Source organism: Chelmon rostratus, chromosome 6, assembly GCF_017976325.1.
Source record: "Chelmon rostratus isolate fCheRos1 chromosome 6, fCheRos1.pri, whole genome shotgun sequence".
Lineage (NCBI taxonomy): Eukaryota > Metazoa > Chordata > Actinopteri > Chaetodontiformes > Chaetodontidae > Chelmon > Chelmon rostratus.
This window is the reverse complement of record NC_055663.1, coordinates 16,616,296-16,635,612: the sequence shown is the minus strand read 5'-3', so window position 1 is coordinate 16,635,612 and position 19,317 is coordinate 16,616,296. Positions and strand designations below refer to the sequence as shown.

Genomic DNA, 19,317 nt, shown 5'->3' with positions numbered 1-19,317 from the left:
ACTGTGTGTGTGTGTGTGTGTGTGTGTGTATGTGTTTGTGTGTTGATTGGGCAGTGAACTGGCTGGACCACAGCAGGACTTTCAGAGAGCAGGGCGTGGAGGAAAGCGAGACGCTGCTGCTGAGGCGCAAGTTCTTCTATTCGGACCAGAACGTGGACTCGCGGGACCCCGTCCAGCTAAACCTGCTCTATGTTCAGGTAAACCAATTACACAAGCCTTTTAATGCTGTTGTAGCAAAAAACAAAAACAGAGGAGAGAGAGAGGAGGGAGTACTGTACTCCCACTTTTTTCTTCTTTTTTTTTTTTTTTTGCTGTTGCAGCCCAACTTGCAAAATGAGCCCCAAGCAGGCTGGCGTATGAACTCTCCTGCAGTTTTTTGGGTTGTTGCTTTAGTTTAAAATGTTAAAAGAGAGACGGGACTAAGTAATTGGCCTCAATTATAAAATAAACTAAACATGCAGTAAAAATATGTGTAAATGCAATAAAAAAGAAAATATACCAGAAATAAAATATATTAGGCTATAAAAATATACTAAAATGCAATAAAAAAGAAAATATACCAGGAATGAACATACTAAGATAATAAAAATATAGTAATATTTATTGTTACTAAATAAACTAAATATACTACTATTTATTGTTTTTGGAGCCGTTGTTAATAAAAAAATATTGATTAGCACAGTTTTGAGCTCCTCTCGGTTTCCCACCACCGCACTCCTCTTTTCCCCATCATGCATTGATGGGCTCCAACCTTGAGATGGTTTAAAGCGGCGATTAGCTTTGCAACATCATCCTGCTGTTACTTTGCATTTTGGCAAGACTGACATCAATCCAAGTAGGCTGCACATTGCATGGTGTACAGATGCTATGCCCGATTGGATGAATGCACTGCTCAGTGGGACGGCGTTGAGTCTTTGGAGGCTTCAGGATGCCCACTGCAACTTCAGAAAAAGATCCTGTGGGTTTGAACAATGACTGGCCGAGCAGTGAGTCAGAGAGGCTGAAGAGGTTATCTATATGATAGTATAGCAGTTGCTGCAAGAGGGTGAAGAGTTTTCAGAGGCTGTGAGTCACGTCAGCATGGAAACACTTCCTGTTGTTTGCAGATTTGTCCAGCATCCAGCCTGAGAGAGATGAAGTTTGGCTTTGTGGGGTTACGTCTGGATGAGGCGGTGTCTGTTTTCTGAGTCAGTTTCTTTCTCTGCCTCTCTGCGAGTGTGTGTGTGTGTGTGTGTGTGTGTGTGAACACTCAGCAGTGCTAGTTCTACCAGTTTTGTAAACCTAGGGAGCCCTGCTGACACCGAGGGGGGTTCCTTCAGGGGGGTCAGCTGAGTCCAGTACGGCTCTAGTCAGGGTTTGCTCACTGCACACATCACTGCATTCACATTAGCCCCTACAGCCAGGGGAGGGGAGCTCCCCACTGACACCTGGACTCACACACACACACACACACACACACACACACACACACACACACAGATGTATCTTATGAGAGCATGGGAGAGTTAATATAATCACAGAAATGGCTGTAGCATATTATTTAAAAGACACACACCAATAATAAGATTGTTGCATGCCCTCCCACCCAAAATCTCTGAAATAACAGCACTCACTTAGAGATACCATGTGTGAAATGTACATAGTTCCTCATGTTTGACTCTCTTCATCTTTCCAATCCCTGCTGTGTTGGGAGTCCCCGAGTCTGTTCATAAAAGCCACCCTGCCGCCCACCCTCCCTGCCTGTTCCTGCCGCTCTCCTCCCTTCTATCTGTCTGTTCCTGTTTCGCCTCTATTTTTCTTGCCCTCCGTTTCCTTCCCTTCCAGTTCACCCGTCTCCACTCCCTCTCCATCTCCTACACATTCTGACATAATCGCACACATCCCCACCCTGCTGCCCTGGCACACATTGCGGCGCAGTGCATATCATGCTCTCCTCTCAACGCAGACTCATATTTCCTTTCACAATAACAACCCCGCCCCCCCTGCCCCCGCCTGCTTTTGCCTCTTTGTTGCCCTTCCTCATCTGTCTTTCCCTCGTTCGCTCTCTGACACACACCCGGATTGTTACACAGGCAGATCACAGAGGCTCCTCACATGGCAGCGGCTCTAATTTGTCACCGTGTTTAAAAGGCCAAACAGAGCCAGAAGAGAGATCTTTAGCCAAATGGAACATACCCCAGGCTTTTTTCTTCTTCATCTTCTTCTTCTTCTTCTTTTTTAAACATAGCTTTTTACTCCCTCTGTTTTCCCTCTTTAACATCCTTCAACGTTCACAGTTCCTGCAATCCTCAGAAAGCCGTTGAGTTATTGGATTCAGATGGTGCCGCTGATGACATTATTGCTGGCATTTCTTTGACAGAGCAACCCTGCGAACCGGCGATGATCTCAAACATTTATTAATGATTTGAAGCTTCCATGATTTCAAAAGCCGCCTACACTCACACTCACACTCTCTCTCACACACACACACACACACACACACACACACACACACACACACACACATAACAGGAGCTCTGCCAGTAACAGACTAATCTCCTTTACTACTCGGCCACTCCCTCCCTGTCATGTATTTGTGTTAAGGCCAGGATAAACCTGCGTAGCAATAGCATCACCCTGTGTGTCCTGCTCTGTTGTGTCTAGTTTTGCTCACTTTAGTCGATTCTGAAAGGATGCTGCTGACACAGTCCAAAGCAAGGACAGATGACCAGTGTGTCTTCAAAATAATATGCATCCAATGCAGCCAAGGACCTGCCGTCCTGCAGAATGTAGTTTCATTACATCATGTTTTTTTCCCAGCTATAGTTCTTTGAGCGCATGTGATAGTGTTTTAAGAGCTTATGAAGCAGTTTTGCTGCATTGAAGGATGAACGAAGCAGAAATAGAAGAGAAATAGGCTGAAGGTTGGATTTGAAGTCCAGTTCAGTTACGGGACTGGAGCTAACTGAGCCATCGTGATGCCCTAAATGAATCTTTTCAAACCTGAGCATTTAGGATTTGTCTTCAGAACGAGTTGTCTCGCTCACGAAGCTGGTCAATATCCCGTCACTCACTGATTTATTAGAGGCCGTGCTGATGGAGCACCGTGTGCATTCCCTATGTCAGCATTTATTTTTAAGGCTGTGTTATACTCTGTGGGCTCTGCTGGGCCGTGGTGGACTAGTTGACCTCAGTGTTGTTGCCTCAGGCTGTATGTGTCACAGCTTCTGATGTCTTGTGCTTCACTTCCACTCATGCAGCTCTATTAAAATGTCCCAGAACCAACGCCTGTATCACTTTCCATATAAGCTATGAGAAATTCAGGGTCTGTCTCCACTGTCTTGTCTGTTGACGCTCATGGCGGAATTGTATGGCCAGGTCTTATTGTACGGCAAGCAGAGACGCGTCCCTGTAAAATGACTGCTTAATCTGAGGTGTGACGATTGATTTATAATGACTCAGCCAATTAGTAAACTTTACTGCACTGTATGTAGTTACCATATAATCACAATAGCATGCCTATAATAGCAATGCAATGCAAGCAATGAGTATTTTGATGTGCTGTGTGTCCTGTTAATTAATTATTATTCTTAATCTGTTTTTGATCATATGGAGCACATGCAGCAATCACATTATAACCTGACCCTTCTCACTTTGCTGACTCATCAAAGAGCAAAGCCATTTTCAGACATTTGCCAAAAATGACCACTTTATTGACGAAAATAGGACATAATACTTACATGAAACATAGAGAAACTGGCTATTTACATCGGCTTCTCAGAGACTAGCATCCAGATTGTTGATCATCTTTGTGTCAACCATCATTTCCGGACCCACTTGGGTTTCTGGCTGCCTGGCCACTGTTGCGTTTACAGCCCTGCTGGATATTGGCTCCCTCACCATATTACCAGTAATAGAGGAAGAGAGCAACGGCTGATAACATGCATCCTTTGCATTACCGGTGTTACACTTTCCTTTTCTTTTATCGTATCATTTGTTTTACTGACCGTTATCTGGGAAGTCCAGTTGATGACACATCTGCAAATCTGTATCAGGTTTTTACATCCAGCAGTCTGCTGGTTTCTATCAGAGAGCGCCAGCTTGCACATCTGAGCTTCTCAGAACCAGGATAGGCTTGTCCAGGTTTCTGACACCATATTTATATACACAGCACATGACTAGGATGAACACATGATAAAAACATACTGAACTCTGGAACAGCCTCCCTGAAGATCTCAGGGCTTCTTACTCTGTTGACACCTTCAAACAAAATCTCAAGACACATCTTTTTAGCATTGCTTCCTCCTGAAGTGTCTTTTTTTTTTTTTTACATGAGTCTGTTTCATCTTGTCTTATCCTGCTGTTTTAATTCTGCTTTATTTTGTTGTTTTTATTTCATTTTCCTTGGTTTTATTGTTTTATCATTTCTGTTATTATTTGCTTTTATGTTAAGCACTTTTTGTGTTGCTTTTTATCCACATCTGCTATATTCTGTGTGTAGCTGTGGGACAAATTATAAACTTAATGCAAGCCATCACTGAATACTTTCCCTCCATAACTGGGGCCCTCTGGAAAATTCATTATTCTCTATAACCAATCTGCATCCACCAGGAAATACTTGCGTTAAACTTTTAAACTTTTACATCCCGTCTCGTCTTGCCTCACAACAGTATCATCTTGTGAACAGTGTGTAGCAGGGTGAATGGCATGTGTGAGGGCTAATTTTAGAGTGTCTTCTTTTATTCAGTAAGAGCTTATGCACTCCGCTGTGAATTGCACTGGGGAAAGGGCGTGATTGTGAGCGGAGGAGATTGTTGCGCTCATTACAGCAGTAAGCTGCTGCTTGGTTTTTCATTGATGTAATGGGACGTAAGAATGGGTCGAGTCCACGCCGCGCGCCGTTACGCTAATGCTAAAAGCACCGATGGAGCCTTTCTCACTGTCGGCAAGGCCCCTCAGCTTTTGGAGCCATTAATTTTGCAGCAGCGAACGAGAAAGGGGGAGTGAGGGAAGGCCGAGAGAGATGCAGGGCTGACTGCCCCCTGGAGAAAACGGCACACACTGACAATCATTTGAAAGATGTCAACAAAGGCTTCTCCCTTTCCATCTACCTTAATGGTGAAGATAATGTAGACAGCCCGGCTGAAAACGCATTGAAATATAAGTGATGTCTCAGCAGCACCAAACAGGCTTTTTCTTTTTCTTTTTTTTTTCCCTCAGTGGGAAAAAATAAACATTTTTTAAGATTTCTTACCAACATATTGAGCACCATTCTGTAATGCAGATGGGGTATTGTGAAAGACTGATGCATTTGTGTAATGTGTTTTCCTTTTTAATAACACGTAATGGGCTGTGATGACGAATTGTTGGAGCTGCTACATCTGAAAGCCAGCAGAATGGCTTTTATTGTCACAAACAAATCTTATCTGGCTCCCCTGTGTGGATGAGTCTCAGTTATGATGTCCCGGCTCTAGAAATACATTTAGTCATTCACTTAAAAGACATGCTCTCTGAAGCCACACTGCATTCAAAGCACACAATGAAGTGCTCATCATGGTGCTCTGTTGGGTGAATTTTGGATAATTCCCGTGCCTTTGTAGTTCTGTCCATTTCCTGGATTTGTGCTTCTGCCTTTCACTCACCCCCCACCCATTTTCCTCTCTCCCGCTCATCATGTCTCCTCCAGGCTAGGGATGATATATTGAATGGATCCCACCCCGTCTCCTTTGATAAAGCCTGCGAGTTTGCAGGGATCCAGGCCCAGATCCAGTTCGGACCCCACGTGGAGCACAAACATAAGCCCGGATTCCTGGAGTAAGCTTTTCCAATCGAAAAAACATGCATTAACACCAACATTCACAATAGCTCTGTACGCCACGTTGGGCTTTCATATGTTCAGTTCACAGCTGCGGCTATGTAGTGGTTATCTCCTGCTTCAGCACAGGCTGTTGCTTCAGGGATTTCCTCCAGTGGAAAGCGCAGGGGTGATGTCAGCTGTTACAACTGTTTTCTGACATGTAGGCAGTAGGACAAGAATGACCTCATATGCAGAGGTATGTTAACAGAGAAGGAAATGCCTGTAGCTCTAAAGGGTAACCATATAAAAATGTCATTTATCTCCATAGCCTGAAGGAGTTCCTTCCCAAAGAGTACATCAAGCAGAGAGGATCCGAGAAGAAAATATTCCAAGTATGTACATTACATTGCTCGAGTGTTGCACTTAAAGAAAATACTGTGTGTGAAACTGCGGGTGGCCCATGGGAATTATAGTAATTTGTTCTCTGCTGAGGCATAAATTCAAAACATGTAGATCATGTAACGTAACATGTGTAACGATTGGTCTAAGGGGGTGGAGACGTAACTGATGCCGTTTGTCCAGGAGCATAAAAACTGCGGAGAGATGACAGAGATCGAGGCGAAAGTGAAGTACGTGAAGCTCGCCAGGTCCCTGCAGACCTATGGAGTGTCCTTCTTCCTGGTGAAGGTAAGAGGAAAGAACCATGACAGTTCACACCAGTAAAGAGATGCATTAGTGAAAATGAATCTTCAAAGCACAGCAGACCAAAAGCTCACATGCTTCTGCCTTTAAAGGCTAATTACAATTTACATCCTGTTCTCCGATCATCATTTCTATCAGTTATGGTGACATTGTACTCAAGTTTATTGCATGAGACCTTGAAATGCAGCAACATGACGCATGCAGTCAAATGACGAATGGTAAAACCATAAATGTTGCCACGTTTGAAGATGGTCGCCACACAAATTACTGTGCAGCGTTACCGGAATTGACACAAATGAGGGACGCATGAGAACAAAATCAGAATGTTCCGGTAATAATCACTTTGACATTACATGTGGTTACAGGAAACCGTAATGCTTCTGTGCTAATGAGTGGCATTAGAAAGCTGCGCCGTCAAACAGGTATGAAAGCCTGTTAAAAACACCAGAAGCCCCATTATCACAACAAGTCAGAGGCTTCAGAGTGGAATCCTGTGCGTTTGCAGTCCAGCCGGGAAACACTCGTGACAATAGCAATTCTGTTCTGTTCTGCTTTGGCGATCACAAAAGTGGAATGGAAGTGCGGCATGAGAATGGGATGAAGTCACACCAGCAGGTATTATAAGAGCTCTCGGACAGCAGCCCATTTGGTTCCGAACTTGCAGGAAAGAATGGGGGGAAAAAAGAGGAGTGCAGTCGTCTGCAGGGGCCTTAATGGACGATAAATGGAATGTTAGTTAAAGCAGACTGCAGGGTTCAGATCATCTTTCTGTGTGTGTGTGGAAGAGTGCGTGTTCGATGAGGAGATGTAGCGATGGAGATTTCAAGACTCTGTTAAATAATTCACTCCAGCTGCACTCTCCTCTAATGCTAGCAAAGGCAAAAGCACAGACCTGGCTTTGTTGAGGCTCATCTGAGAGTTTGTTGTAACCTTCCACTTCTCGTCCGTCGGGCTTTAATCACTGCAGGTTCTCGGTTGGCAAGTCCCCGATTGCTGTAAACTTTTACTGTACATGCAAAGTAAATAAGTGTGTGTGTGTGTGTGTGTGTTTGTGTTTGCTGCAGCCATGCATGCAGGTGTTTACTCTATAAAGCCCCGTTTCTGTTGTGATCTTTCGCATAAGCAGGTTTTCCCCAACAGTGATCAAGGTTAAACCATTTGAAATGATGTAATACCTCAGCTGCCCACTTCAGATTAGAAAGTCTGACTTCCTGCTTGAATGCAGCCTTGATAATTATGACGTCGAAGTAACTTAACCTGAAACAATGGAAGCTTTTAATAAAACTTTGTGTGAAGATATCGTGAACACTTGGATAATGTTATCTGCCCTTGTGTTTAAGTGCCCTGAACCTGGAAGCAGTTCCACTTATTGGCCTTTGTGCGATTCTCACAGCTCTCCGTTCTGACCCAGTGATAAAAAAAAACAAACAATAGCCCGGAGACACAAAATGTACGTATTTTGAACTCCCCCGTCTCTACAAACCGCTAATTTCTGTGTCGTCCTCTGTACCCCTGGAGGGGCGCCAAGTGTAGGCTCAGTCTCTGAAGTGAGCTGTAATAGATTTGCAGTGGGCAGAGAGTGGAGGGCACTGGAGCTGGTCAGGCAGAGAGCTGCTGGAAGCACCATGCTGCTGTGCTGACAGTGACTAAAGCCTGTGGAGACCCTGTTCAATAAAGCAGCGGTTAAATAAGCCTGAACTCTGCTGGGTCAGTTCACAGCTGCCCCTTCTCCTCCTCCATTCGGGGCTTTTGAGCCGCGGACACGGCATGTGCGGAACAACAGCACCGGCAGAACGGCACAACGATTTTGCCGCCTTGAATGAATCACCTGTGTAGGTGTTTAGCGCCGACTAAATGTTGTCTGATGTTTCCGTATCTGACAGGAAAAGATGAAGGGTAAAAATAAGCTGGTCCCGCGGCTGCTGGGGATAACCAAAGAGTCAGTGATGCGAGTGGATGAGAAGACGAAGGATGTGGTGCAGGAGTGGCCTCTGACAACAGTCAAGAGATGGGCTGCCTCCCCCAAGAGCTTCACCCTGGTACTGTGTGCCTCTCTGCATCAAGTCCTCAGCGTTACTTAGAGAGTCAGATGTTACACACTCCTGATCCTGTGCACATGTTCACTTATTCTGTGCATAGTGTGATTTACACAGCTCTGCATCACATTTTCAATCTCCACCCCCCCCCCCCCCCCCCCCCCCCCCCCAAGTTTTCATTTTCACAAACAGCATCCTAGAAATTATTGAGACCTCAGACTCCCCAATATTCAATATTTTCAGCGTGCTAGCCAGCTATTTCATCTGGAGTTAACAATAGATGCCCGGGGAAGAATGTGCAGAATTTGGATGTATTATTTATCTGAAAGCTTTTTCAATTTTCTTTACCAGCTGTTGGCAACAGTACTGTCTGTTTTCCTCCCATACTGGAAAGCAGCACTCCATTTAAAGATTAATAGATTATGCAAATTTTTAAAATACTCCAAGGTATATTTGCCAACATTGATTTAAACTAAGAATATTCACCCTTGAGTTGGTGCAGAATGCTTTGAAGTGGGTTTTGAGATTGGCTACATGTAATTTTTAATCAGCTCTTTGGAGGAATAGGGTGCGCCACAGCAGCCAGTCAATTTTTCTTTTCACTAAGGGAAGGAATAATGAAGGTGTTGCCAAGAAGCTCAACCAGTAAGGCATTTTTTTGTCTGTGAACACACTGTAAGGATCTTATTATGTATTTAATCAATGCGAGATAGATGTTGGAATAGTTTGCCCTGATTCTCTGCTGTCTTCAATGCATTCCAAAGGATTTCGGAGAGTACCAGGAGAGTTACTACTCTGTCCAGACTACAGAGGGAGAGCAGATATCCCAGCTTATTGCAGGCTACATTGATATCATTCTCAAAAAGGCAAGTCATTAAAAATTGAATGTAAACTTTCAATAAACACAACATACATCTAATTCTCCATACATTTCGCCTGCACTGTGCGCCGCAACTGTTGCTCTTCTTTTAACAGAAGCAGAGTAAGGACCGTTTCGGCCTGGAGGGAGACGAGGAATCCACCATGCTGGAGGAATCGGTTTCCCCGAAGAAGTGAGCGGCACTCATGTTTTATCCACTGTGTTGCACGCTGACCGTTCTGACTGAGCCGACGCCGTCTAGCTATTCTCCATGAATTTAAACCTCACTGTTTAATTGTGCTTGTAATTACGTTTCTGCCTGCTCAGCATCGCGGCCCCGTGAGAGGTAACGTTAGAATGAAACACGAAAACAGCACGTTGAATTTCAAAATAACACTAACACCACTCTCAATAGTCCAGAATACAATTTCTTGAATTGCTTCCTCGGGTGATTTTTGTTTTTGCAAACCTAAACACAAAACCTGCCTCAGGGTGAAGCCACTTAATTATCATCGTATTTTCTAAGAGAAAGCAGCATCATTTGGAAGTGAAGACATCACGCAGGTTAAGATATCATCTCGTCGGAAGCTGCTTTATTCGCTAACTCTTATCTCTCAGTTGGTTGCCGTCTCTCTTGATTTTCCCGTTCTAGCGTAGTGACTGACGGAAATGAAGGTAATGCTGATGGACCAGGGCTCTATCACGCAGAGCCTGGAAATTTGTTGTCACTGGAAATCCACATGGCTCTGAGTGAAACCACTCTCTAGCAGAATGGGGCATCATATTCCCGCCGCTTATGGGCCAATTGACTCATGTTGTGGTTCTCAGCACAAAAACATAATTGCTGCCTCTCAAAACAAGCCATAATTAACCAATGGAGTCAGGAGCATCTGTTGAGCTGGGCAGGAAAACAGACATTTTTCCGTACATTATTCTTTCTGACAATGCCTGCTCACTGTGGGAGCAGTTGTTAGCATGATAATTGTTTTAATTATGATTTTGTAACAGTTGCATTATCAGCTGGAACAATTAGCAGGATTGAATGATCCACTCATAAGTACCTCAAAAAAATAGTCATCTGTAAAACACCTCCATAAGTTAGCTTACAATGTACAATGATCCTGTAGAGACAAATGGGCAATTAACCTAAAATAAGGTTTTCATAAGTATAGATCATATGAAAAGCACCATGAACATCAATATACAGCCACTGACCCTAAATAAAGCTGTTAATGCAACATTTGCATTCACATCCTCAGTTTTCCACATAACCAGAAGGTCACACATTCGAATGTGTCTGCATGCATCCTGTGTGTGCATGTTTACTATGCACACGCGATGAAACAACTTTGTGATTTAAGTGTGTTTAATTATGAAATTCATCCGCTTCCCGTCTCTTTTTCTCCTGTGCAAGGTCCACAATTTTGCAGCAGCAGTTCAACCGGGTGGGTCGTGTGGAGCACGGCTCAGTAGCACTTCCTGGTATAATTCGGTCTGGGTCTATTGGCGGCCCTGACACCTTCAATGTGGGCACCATGCCCTCTGCGCAGCAGCAGATCACCACAGGACAGATGCACAGAGGACACATGCCCCCACTGGTGAGTGAGAGCATTTTCACTTGCGAGCAAATATAGTGTCCTGGACAACTAGCGCATTCCGCTCGTGTCACCATATTTTGACATGAAATTGTAGCATGCAACCTTGGGCCAATCTGTGCAATTAAAATACTGTGTGTGAACCAAAAAAATGACAGAGGGGATGAGATAATGACAGCTCAATATAATGGCTCAATTTCTTTTAAACATCAGAACACAGTGTTGAGACCGCTCTCCCATTTTTTATGTAAATCTGACGTGCAGCATTTGAAGTATTGCTTGTGGTCTCTGCTGTCAGCCGTGAACCACAGTGAACAATACGAAAAGGGCTATGAGCGAGAGAGAGAAAGAAAAGTTCCTCGTACTCACACTAAAAGCCCGTCTGTCTCCTGCGGTTTATAGACGTTAGATTAGAAGAGAGTTTCACAGCTTTGCATCTACACGCAATGCATATCGTGTACCTAGATTGCTCTTGTTTAGTCATTCGCACACTGTGTGTCTCTGTTGTTTCTTATTGTCCAGAGTCTGGCCCAGCAGGCCCTCATGGGGACCATCAACAGCAGCATGCAGGCTGTGCAGCAGGCTCAGGCTGACCTGGGGAATGTAGATAATCTGCCTCCCCTGGGCCACGACTTGGTAAGTCTCTTTTCTACTTACTCCACAGTTTTTTAAAAATATCTTAGGCTAGATGCAGCATGGATATGTACAATACTCCTCCACATCCCATCATTTAAAGCGGCTCCAGTTCCGCTTCTCGAGCTCATGAATGTGTGCTTTCTGATATTACAGCCTCTGGTTTTGCAAAGCAAAGACAGATTCGATGGAATTAAAAAATCGCAGCACATCAAAGTCCATCATATTTCTCAAATATAATTAGGATATAGAACCGACTGTAAATATGGAGGCTGTATTTAATGCTCGAGCATTTCCAAAGCTGTAGGTGTTGTACAGCCCTAGTCCTTTAATCCTGCACGAGAAAGTTTATATGAGCTGAAAATCACCCACTGTGATGAAAGCCAATAGCTCTCCTTTCCCTCCTCCACCGAAAGGCATCCAGGGTTTGGGTTCAGAACAAAGTGGATGAATCCAAACATGAAATCCACTCTCAAGTTGATGCCATCACCGCTGGAACGGCATCTGTGGTCAATCTCACTGCAGGTGAGTGCCCAGGAGAATACTAAACAGCTAAAAGATGGAACACGCTATCGTTTTCAGGTTTCATTTATTTCTGCACCAGCTTTCCGCTTTATGAAGTCCGGGCTGGACAAAGCTCTAAAGGAAATTGCCCTGTTATTAAAAATATTGTTTATCTTTACGTTATTGTAACCCCAAGGTGGGAATCAATAAACATGTTTTCCAGGTCAGTGATGATGCTCTTTTAAACAAAGGTGCATTCGCTTGATATTTCCCTAATAAACATTTCCACTGATAAATAAATCTTGAACTTGTTGTCCTGAACCTCAGCTTACTGCCAGTGTCTCTCTCTCTCTGCTCCCCGTGTTGCTTGGCACAATGCCAGTCAAGTTCCTGCCTGCCTTTTGCAGGGTTTTAATCTTACCTCGCCATCTGTTTGGTTGCACTTATACTCCCCTCACTATCCATTACAAAGTTTTTCTTCTTCACGGCCACTTGCTCCATCAACGTGCTCATCTCCGTGGAACCATTTCAAATGGGCTCTAATTATGACGCTGACACTGATGTGTGTGTTAAAGCATGTGACACGCGAGCTGCCCCGTGGATTAGCTAAATCGACGTGACTGCAGCACGGCAAATTGAGATGCACGGCAGAGGTGTGGCTTGCAATAATGACGCCCATCCATCCTCCGCAGGTGAGCCCACAGAAACCGACTACACGGCGGTGGGCTGCGCCATCACCACCATCTCCTCCAACCTCACGGAGATGTCTAAGGGTGTCAAGCTGCTGGCGGCGTTAATGGACGATGAGGTGGGCAGCGGACACAAGCTCATGGGTGCTGCCCGGATGCTGGCGGGAGCTGTGTCAGATCTGCTCCGATCTGTTGAGCCTGCAGCCGCCGAGGTGAGACGCCCGCTGGTTTTTGTACTGACTTAGCTTTATCCTCCGCTGTAATCCCGGTAGCCACAAAGCCACAAGCGGCGCTGAACTGTCCCAGTGATGATGTTTTTTGATCCAGAAGTCTGTTTTAGATAATTCTTGGGCCTGTCTGAGAGCAGGCCGGGCCGGTGTAATGAATGTGGTGATGTCATCCTCGTGCAGCCCAGGCAGACGGTGCTGACTGCGGCAGGAAGCATCGGACAGGCCAGCGGGGACCTGCTCCGTCACATGGGGGAGGGCGAGACCGATGAGAAGTTCCAGGTTGGACGCCGCCCACTCGCTGTTCCTATGACACTGCTGGCCAAACAGGAAGACACACACTCAGAATCTCAGCCCCCCTTTAAAAATGCCAGTACACACTTATGTAATCACGTCAGGTTTTATTATTAGACTGAGATGATGTTGATTTTTATAACAAAGCGTCAGGAGGAGCTTTTAGTAGTAAAATGACAATACAGTCCCTCAAAGATCCATTGATCTGTAGCCTTCACTATCTGCCTCGTTTACCTTCCACATACACATCTTTTATTTCCTAGATGTCGTCTCACAGCCTTGACACCACTAACTTTAGTGTTAATGCCTGAAGAAGAGGGCTTATATAACATCTGTATTCTTCATCTCATGACCAATAGTCTTCTACTACATGAAGATCACATTATTTAATAACAGATATTCATTATTCACCTCCTAAAATTCATAATCACTGCATTACTGTTGCACTATTCCTTGTGCTTAAGAGGTGCAGTATTCACACTATATCAACTGAACAGAATGAGTTCCAAACATTTACTTTCCTGCTCCCCACAGTCACATGTGCGCAGCTGTGCTGTGTTTCAGTGAAGGACATTGATTAATATGTTGCAGGACACCCTGATGAATCTGGCCAAAGCAGTGGCCAATGCAGCTGCTATGTTAGTCCTGAAGGCCAAGAACGTGGCCCAGGTGGCCGAGGACACCATATTGCAGAACCGGGTGATCGCAGCTGCCACTCAGTGTGCCCTGTCCACCTCGCAGCTGGTTGCCTGCACCAAGGTACTAATCTAAAACTTACACATCTCGGTAGGCAAGTGGGTAAAGGACATAACGACATGCAGGAAATCAGCCAAGCAGAATGCATGACACTGGCCATTGTTTAAGACTTGCAGTTTATCATGGAAAAGTGCAATATTTAACTTTTTTTTAATTCAAAAACAGGTCTTTGTGTCAAATCATGAGCAAAATAAGTGTTTTTTCTGATAAATACCTGTTTTCTTCATGCTCTCAGTGAGATGAAATAAGAATTACCGCGGATGTAGCCTGTCTGATATCATAATAGCGTTCACCTCTTGTAATTCGTTCGCCTCTCTGCCAACGACTGTGCTTGGCGCAGGTGGTGAGCCCCACCATCAGCTCCCCAGTGTGTCAGGAGCAGCTTGTTGAGGCAGGCAAACTGGTGGACCGCTCCGTGGAAACCTGTGTCAAGTCTTGCCGCTCGGCCAGCGACGATGGCGAGCTGCTGAAGCAAGTCGGGGCAGCAGCCGGCGTGGTGAGCCAGGCCCTCAGCGACCTGCTGCAGCACGTCCGCCACTACGCCAGCTGCGGCGAGCCCATCGGACGCTACGACCAGGCCACGGACACGATCATGAATGTGACAGAAAACATTTTCACCTCCATGGGTGATGCCGGTGAGTGTGGAAAGAAGCGCTGGAGGCTAGAGGATGTTGCGGGAGTGAAGCTTTCTAAAAATGCTGTTAATTAAAGCTGTTTGCTCACAACAAGGACTAAATGGTAATAAATCAGGATCTTTAATGAATATCTGCTTTCATTTGTTCTCGTGTTTTGACTGCATAAGGGGGCTTTAAGATATTATCCATATTTGTGTCCATGTTAAGTGAGCTACAAAACCCTGTTGAGACATTTTCAAAGCTCAGGCTATTTGTTATGGTTCGAGCCATGAGGCTGAAGAATTTCCAACCCCAGCCATTTCTCAAGGGGTTGTAGGAAACATGTCATCCAAAACCACTACAGAGCTCTCAATCTGGTCTCAATCAGCATCAGGGAGGCTTTGAAACTTAAAAGGAAACACATGACATGGCCATTTTTGGAAGGACAAACATTTTACCTTCTATAAATCAGCAAGAAAAAAAAAACAAAAAGGAAAACCCGCAGCTATAGATCAGCATTCAATAAATTCGAGTTCATTCTGCATACAGTGTGTCGGCTGCTTCCCGAGGCTGCTGGGTGTAGGTTGTAAAGCACCTGGGTGTCTTGTCTTTCATACACTTCTCTGGCTGAGTTATTTCGAGCTGGAGGTGGGTGTTTGGGAAACACAGCTTTTTATAGCAGGTGTGTGGGGAGATGTTACATATATTCCAAAGACTTTCATTTGTGTGAGAGGGGATGACTCACTGGAAACCGTCAGCCATAAAAGTTCATGAAGGTGAAAACAATGATTTGTCTCCGCGAGGCTGGGACAGTGAACAGGAATGTCTTCGAGGTGCACAAGGGTTTGGTGATATGATGATATGTAATATGAGATTCTGTTAATTCATCAACTGTCACGCTGTGTCCACTGAAATATTTATCCCTTTCATATCTCTGGCTGTGTCGGCCATTGTGGACAGTGCTGCAGATGAGAGTGCAGGACTGCTTTAACTCAACATTGGGTGTGCAGGATTTTTTGCATCAGTTAGATGATTTATCTTTGCTTTTTTTGGTAATTAAGTCACTGGATTCGCCAAAAATAGACATTCCCATGGCTTCTTTTATCTCATACTATCCAAAACAAATGATATTTCACAACATACATGTCCTGGCATAGCATTATAAAATTACCCATATAAGACTTGAGCCATATCACACACACGTTTGATGCACATGTAAAGTTGTAAAATGTAACTAAGTACATTTAGTCAAGTACTGTACTGACAGTACTTGTTACTGTTGCTGTACAGTTTTAAGGTACTTGTACTTTCCCTGAGTATTTCCATTTTTTCCTGCTTTATGCTCCTACGTCACTACATTTCAGAGGAAATACTGTCTTTTTTCTTCACTGCATTGTTTCTAACAGGTGGAGGCACTGGCTTTTTGCATCATTATAATCTGAAATCTAGGTTTGAATTTCTAGATCTAGTTGGCATATTTCAACTCATTTTTAGATGTTCTGAAATCAGTTTGTTTAAATACTTTTACTTCTGCTTTTTTTCTTATTTAGGTCCAGGTTCATTTCTAGAAATGTTTAGAAACATTTAAATTGGAAACAGGTTGAAATATTCAGACTGCACTGCAAGATATGGCTTTTGTGATTCTGTTTCAAGATGTCTTCATAAATTTGAAGGTTTTCACTCATTAAACTACGCAAAATCACCTTGACTCACCACAACGAAAATGCTGCATCACTGATAATATCCCTATAATATAAATAACACTAATGATCCATTCAACATAATGAATACTTTTAGTTTCAATACTTTAAGTTTATTGGGTATCAATACATACCCTTTTTACTTCTAACAGAATACTTCTTTCACAACCGCATGTATCAGTACCAATGACGTGCCATTGGCTGTTAAAGTAAAAGCATGTGTTAGGGACCAGCCAGCCACACTAATACATTACTGACCTGACATAATTTGAGGAGTACTGCTGTTTGTCTTGGTTTGTTTGGGATTTCCTCATCATAGGGAACGCATCCTCCATTGTAATGGCTAAACGGATGACTACAACTCTGAAACCATCACTTTCCAAAAGATCTCACTGTTGGATACAAATCTACAGAAATCTGCACAAGAGAAAAGCAAGAAAAGCAAAAACAAATGTAGCTGGGCAAACACCAAATCAGCTTTGCCTTCTGCTGCTATCCTAGTGGATAATCTGTTTAATGTGGGGGGGTCGCTGTGGACTAACATACTGCATGTCTGTATGTGTGAACAGGTGAGATGGTGCGTCAGGCCAGGGTGTTAGCCCAGGCCACCTCTGACCTGGTCAACGCCATGAGATCTGACGCGGAGGCCGAAGTTGATGTTGACAACTCCAAGAAATTGCTGGCTGCAGCCAAACTCCTGGCTGATGCCACAGCTCGGATGGTGGAGGCTGCTAAGGTAAGAGTGCAACACCTTTACTCTCGCAGTGTAATGCAATAAATAGGACTGATTGTTTGCTTGCATCATAATTTACAAAAATATTTCAACATGTTTTTTATTATTATTATCAATTAATACAGAAGGCACATTGCTCATTATTTTAATCAGCTCGATCCACAACCGTTGATATTGTGCACTTTATTCAGCTTTTCCTTTTTCCATCGCTGCCATGAGGTTCTTGCATGTCACACTAAAAGCAATCTTAAAAGATGAACCAAACTGAAATGCTTTAATTTGATAGAATACACATTTTTGCATTACTGCATGCACTAGCTACCAGCATCCATTTCACATCCAAAATAAAAGGGTGCAGCATCCGTGGCTCTTAATAAGCCCCTGGCACTGTCGAGCAGGATATTATCAGTGTGAAATACCCAGGCAAGTGAAACGCTGCTTATGGCACGTTGGATGTTTTTGATCTGTGACACATTAATCACCACATCACTGCCATTATCCAAGAGGAAGTGGGAATCTGGCACTCACGGTTTCCTTGGAAACTGTCAGAAAGCACACAGCTGAGTGCTCCTTTGCATCTATTGTACAACGGGTATAAGTTAAACTTTTGTTGCACAGCTCTGATGGTCATTGTCATACGTGCGCCTGTGTCATGGTCATATGTGTGTTGTGCGTTTATGTGCTCACAGGGGGCGGCTGCCTATCCAGAGAACGAGGACCAGCAGCAGAGGCTCAGAGAGGCAGCTGAGGGGCTGCGTGTGGCCACGAACGCTGCAGCTCAGAACGCCATAAAGAAAAAGCTGGTCAACAGGCTGGAGGTGAGTCATGAGAGTGCACATGTTGTCATCTACGTGTTGTTTGACCTTGATCAAAGCACAACTCTCCTCCTTCTTTCTTCTTGCCAGCAACAACGTCATGCGAACATCTATTTCCCACATTCTGTCATCCCTGTAGAATAAACATCGTAGAGGTGAAATGCCTCAGCCGTCATTTGTACAAATACGGCTCATTTAGTGTGTTTTTCTCTTCTCCCGTAGCAGTGGGCTATAAATCCCATTAGTGCTGTGAGTGAGCTATCTGAGTGTAAAGATCTGTGTTTAGCCTTTGGTATCAGTTTGCCCCTAATGACTAGCCCCTCTCGTCTCCAGAGCGCCCAATGTTCAATTTCCCAAGCACATAAACTATGCATTACCCAGGGCCGGGATCATCCTGCTATCAGACATATATCTCAGTCCGCCTCCTTGCATCAGATGGTCTCAGTAATGGCGCTAATGATCGCCTCCGTCAGGGAAACGTGTGAACCGATGAAGACCAAAGTGTCACGAATCTGCAAGTGTGGATGTCGCAATTATCACGGTCACATTTAGACTCCTTAAGACCTCTTTAATCTTACCGGTTGTCTCCTGTCACACTGTCATTCATTGCTATGCAGATGCTTTTATTTAGAAGTGAATACAGTATTTTGCATAGAATATTAAAAATACAGACTACACTAAAACAAAGGTAGAAAATGCTGCTCCTACTCATCATGTCAGTTCTACATGCTTGTTATTTTCTGTTAGTATAATGATATCATGTACTCTGGCTGTCTTTTTTCATCTTCTCCTCCTTATCAACTCAAAAAGAAAGTCTTCTCCCTCTGCTCTCAGTGTTGTCAATCTTAATGTGAGCTAAGCAGTATATTTTTAGTGCTTCAGTTTTGGAAGCACAGCAAGGGGAAAGCAATGCCGATCATCAACATGAAATAAAGACGGAGCGGCGAGTTTACGCCCGTTTTCCTCCTCTTACAAAACATTCAGTTTGTGACCCCTCTTGGTTTGATGAGAACAACTCCGTCTGCGAACAGAACATGACGGCTTGATACTGCACGGAGTGAAAGAATGTGACTCTCAGCCAGGCGCCGCTCTCTCACTTTTAGCCTAAATGGTTTCCATTTGTATCTCCTGAACAGATAGCCGCTAAGCAAGCAGCGGCTGCTGCTACTCAGACCATCGCAGCGGCCCAAAATGCTGCTGCTTCCAACAAAAACACAGTCTCACACCAGCAGCTAGTACACAGCTGCAAGGTAAGATCATGTGCTCGTTTTTCTGTTGTATTAAAAAAAAATAATGCACTGAAAAACTTGATCCTTACAATTTATATAAAACATAAAATATGTATCTTTGGTAGTCTTTGCAGTGCCTTTCTCCTTCAATCATG

General features: G+C 44.0%; 1 protein-coding gene across 2 annotated transcripts in view; it reads left to right on the top strand.

Moving 5' to 3' along the window:
• Nucleotides 1-19,317, top strand: part of tln2b (talin 2b) — a 47,872-nt gene that overhangs the window by 1,950 nt on the left and 26,605 nt on the right. For both annotated transcript variants that reach the window (XM_041938228.1, XM_041938229.1), the window contains exons 5-21: nt 55-197; nt 5,666-5,793; nt 6,105-6,168; nt 6,359-6,463; nt 8,362-8,517; nt 9,279-9,380; nt 9,490-9,566; nt 10,788-10,971; nt 11,491-11,604; nt 12,018-12,126; nt 12,798-13,006; nt 13,205-13,303; nt 13,907-14,074; nt 14,412-14,706; nt 16,955-17,121; nt 17,808-17,936; nt 19,070-19,183. In XM_041938228.1, coding sequence (XP_041794162.1) covers nt 55-197; nt 5,666-5,793; nt 6,105-6,168; nt 6,359-6,463; nt 8,362-8,517; nt 9,279-9,380; nt 9,490-9,566; nt 10,788-10,971; nt 11,491-11,604; nt 12,018-12,126; nt 12,798-13,006; nt 13,205-13,303; nt 13,907-14,074; nt 14,412-14,706; nt 16,955-17,121; nt 17,808-17,936; nt 19,070-19,183 — 2,363 coding nt within the window. The remainder of the gene's footprint in view (nt 1-54; nt 198-5,665; nt 5,794-6,104; nt 6,169-6,358; nt 6,464-8,361; nt 8,518-9,278; nt 9,381-9,489; nt 9,567-10,787; nt 10,972-11,490; nt 11,605-12,017; nt 12,127-12,797; nt 13,007-13,204; nt 13,304-13,906; nt 14,075-14,411; nt 14,707-16,954; nt 17,122-17,807; nt 17,937-19,069; nt 19,184-19,317) is intronic.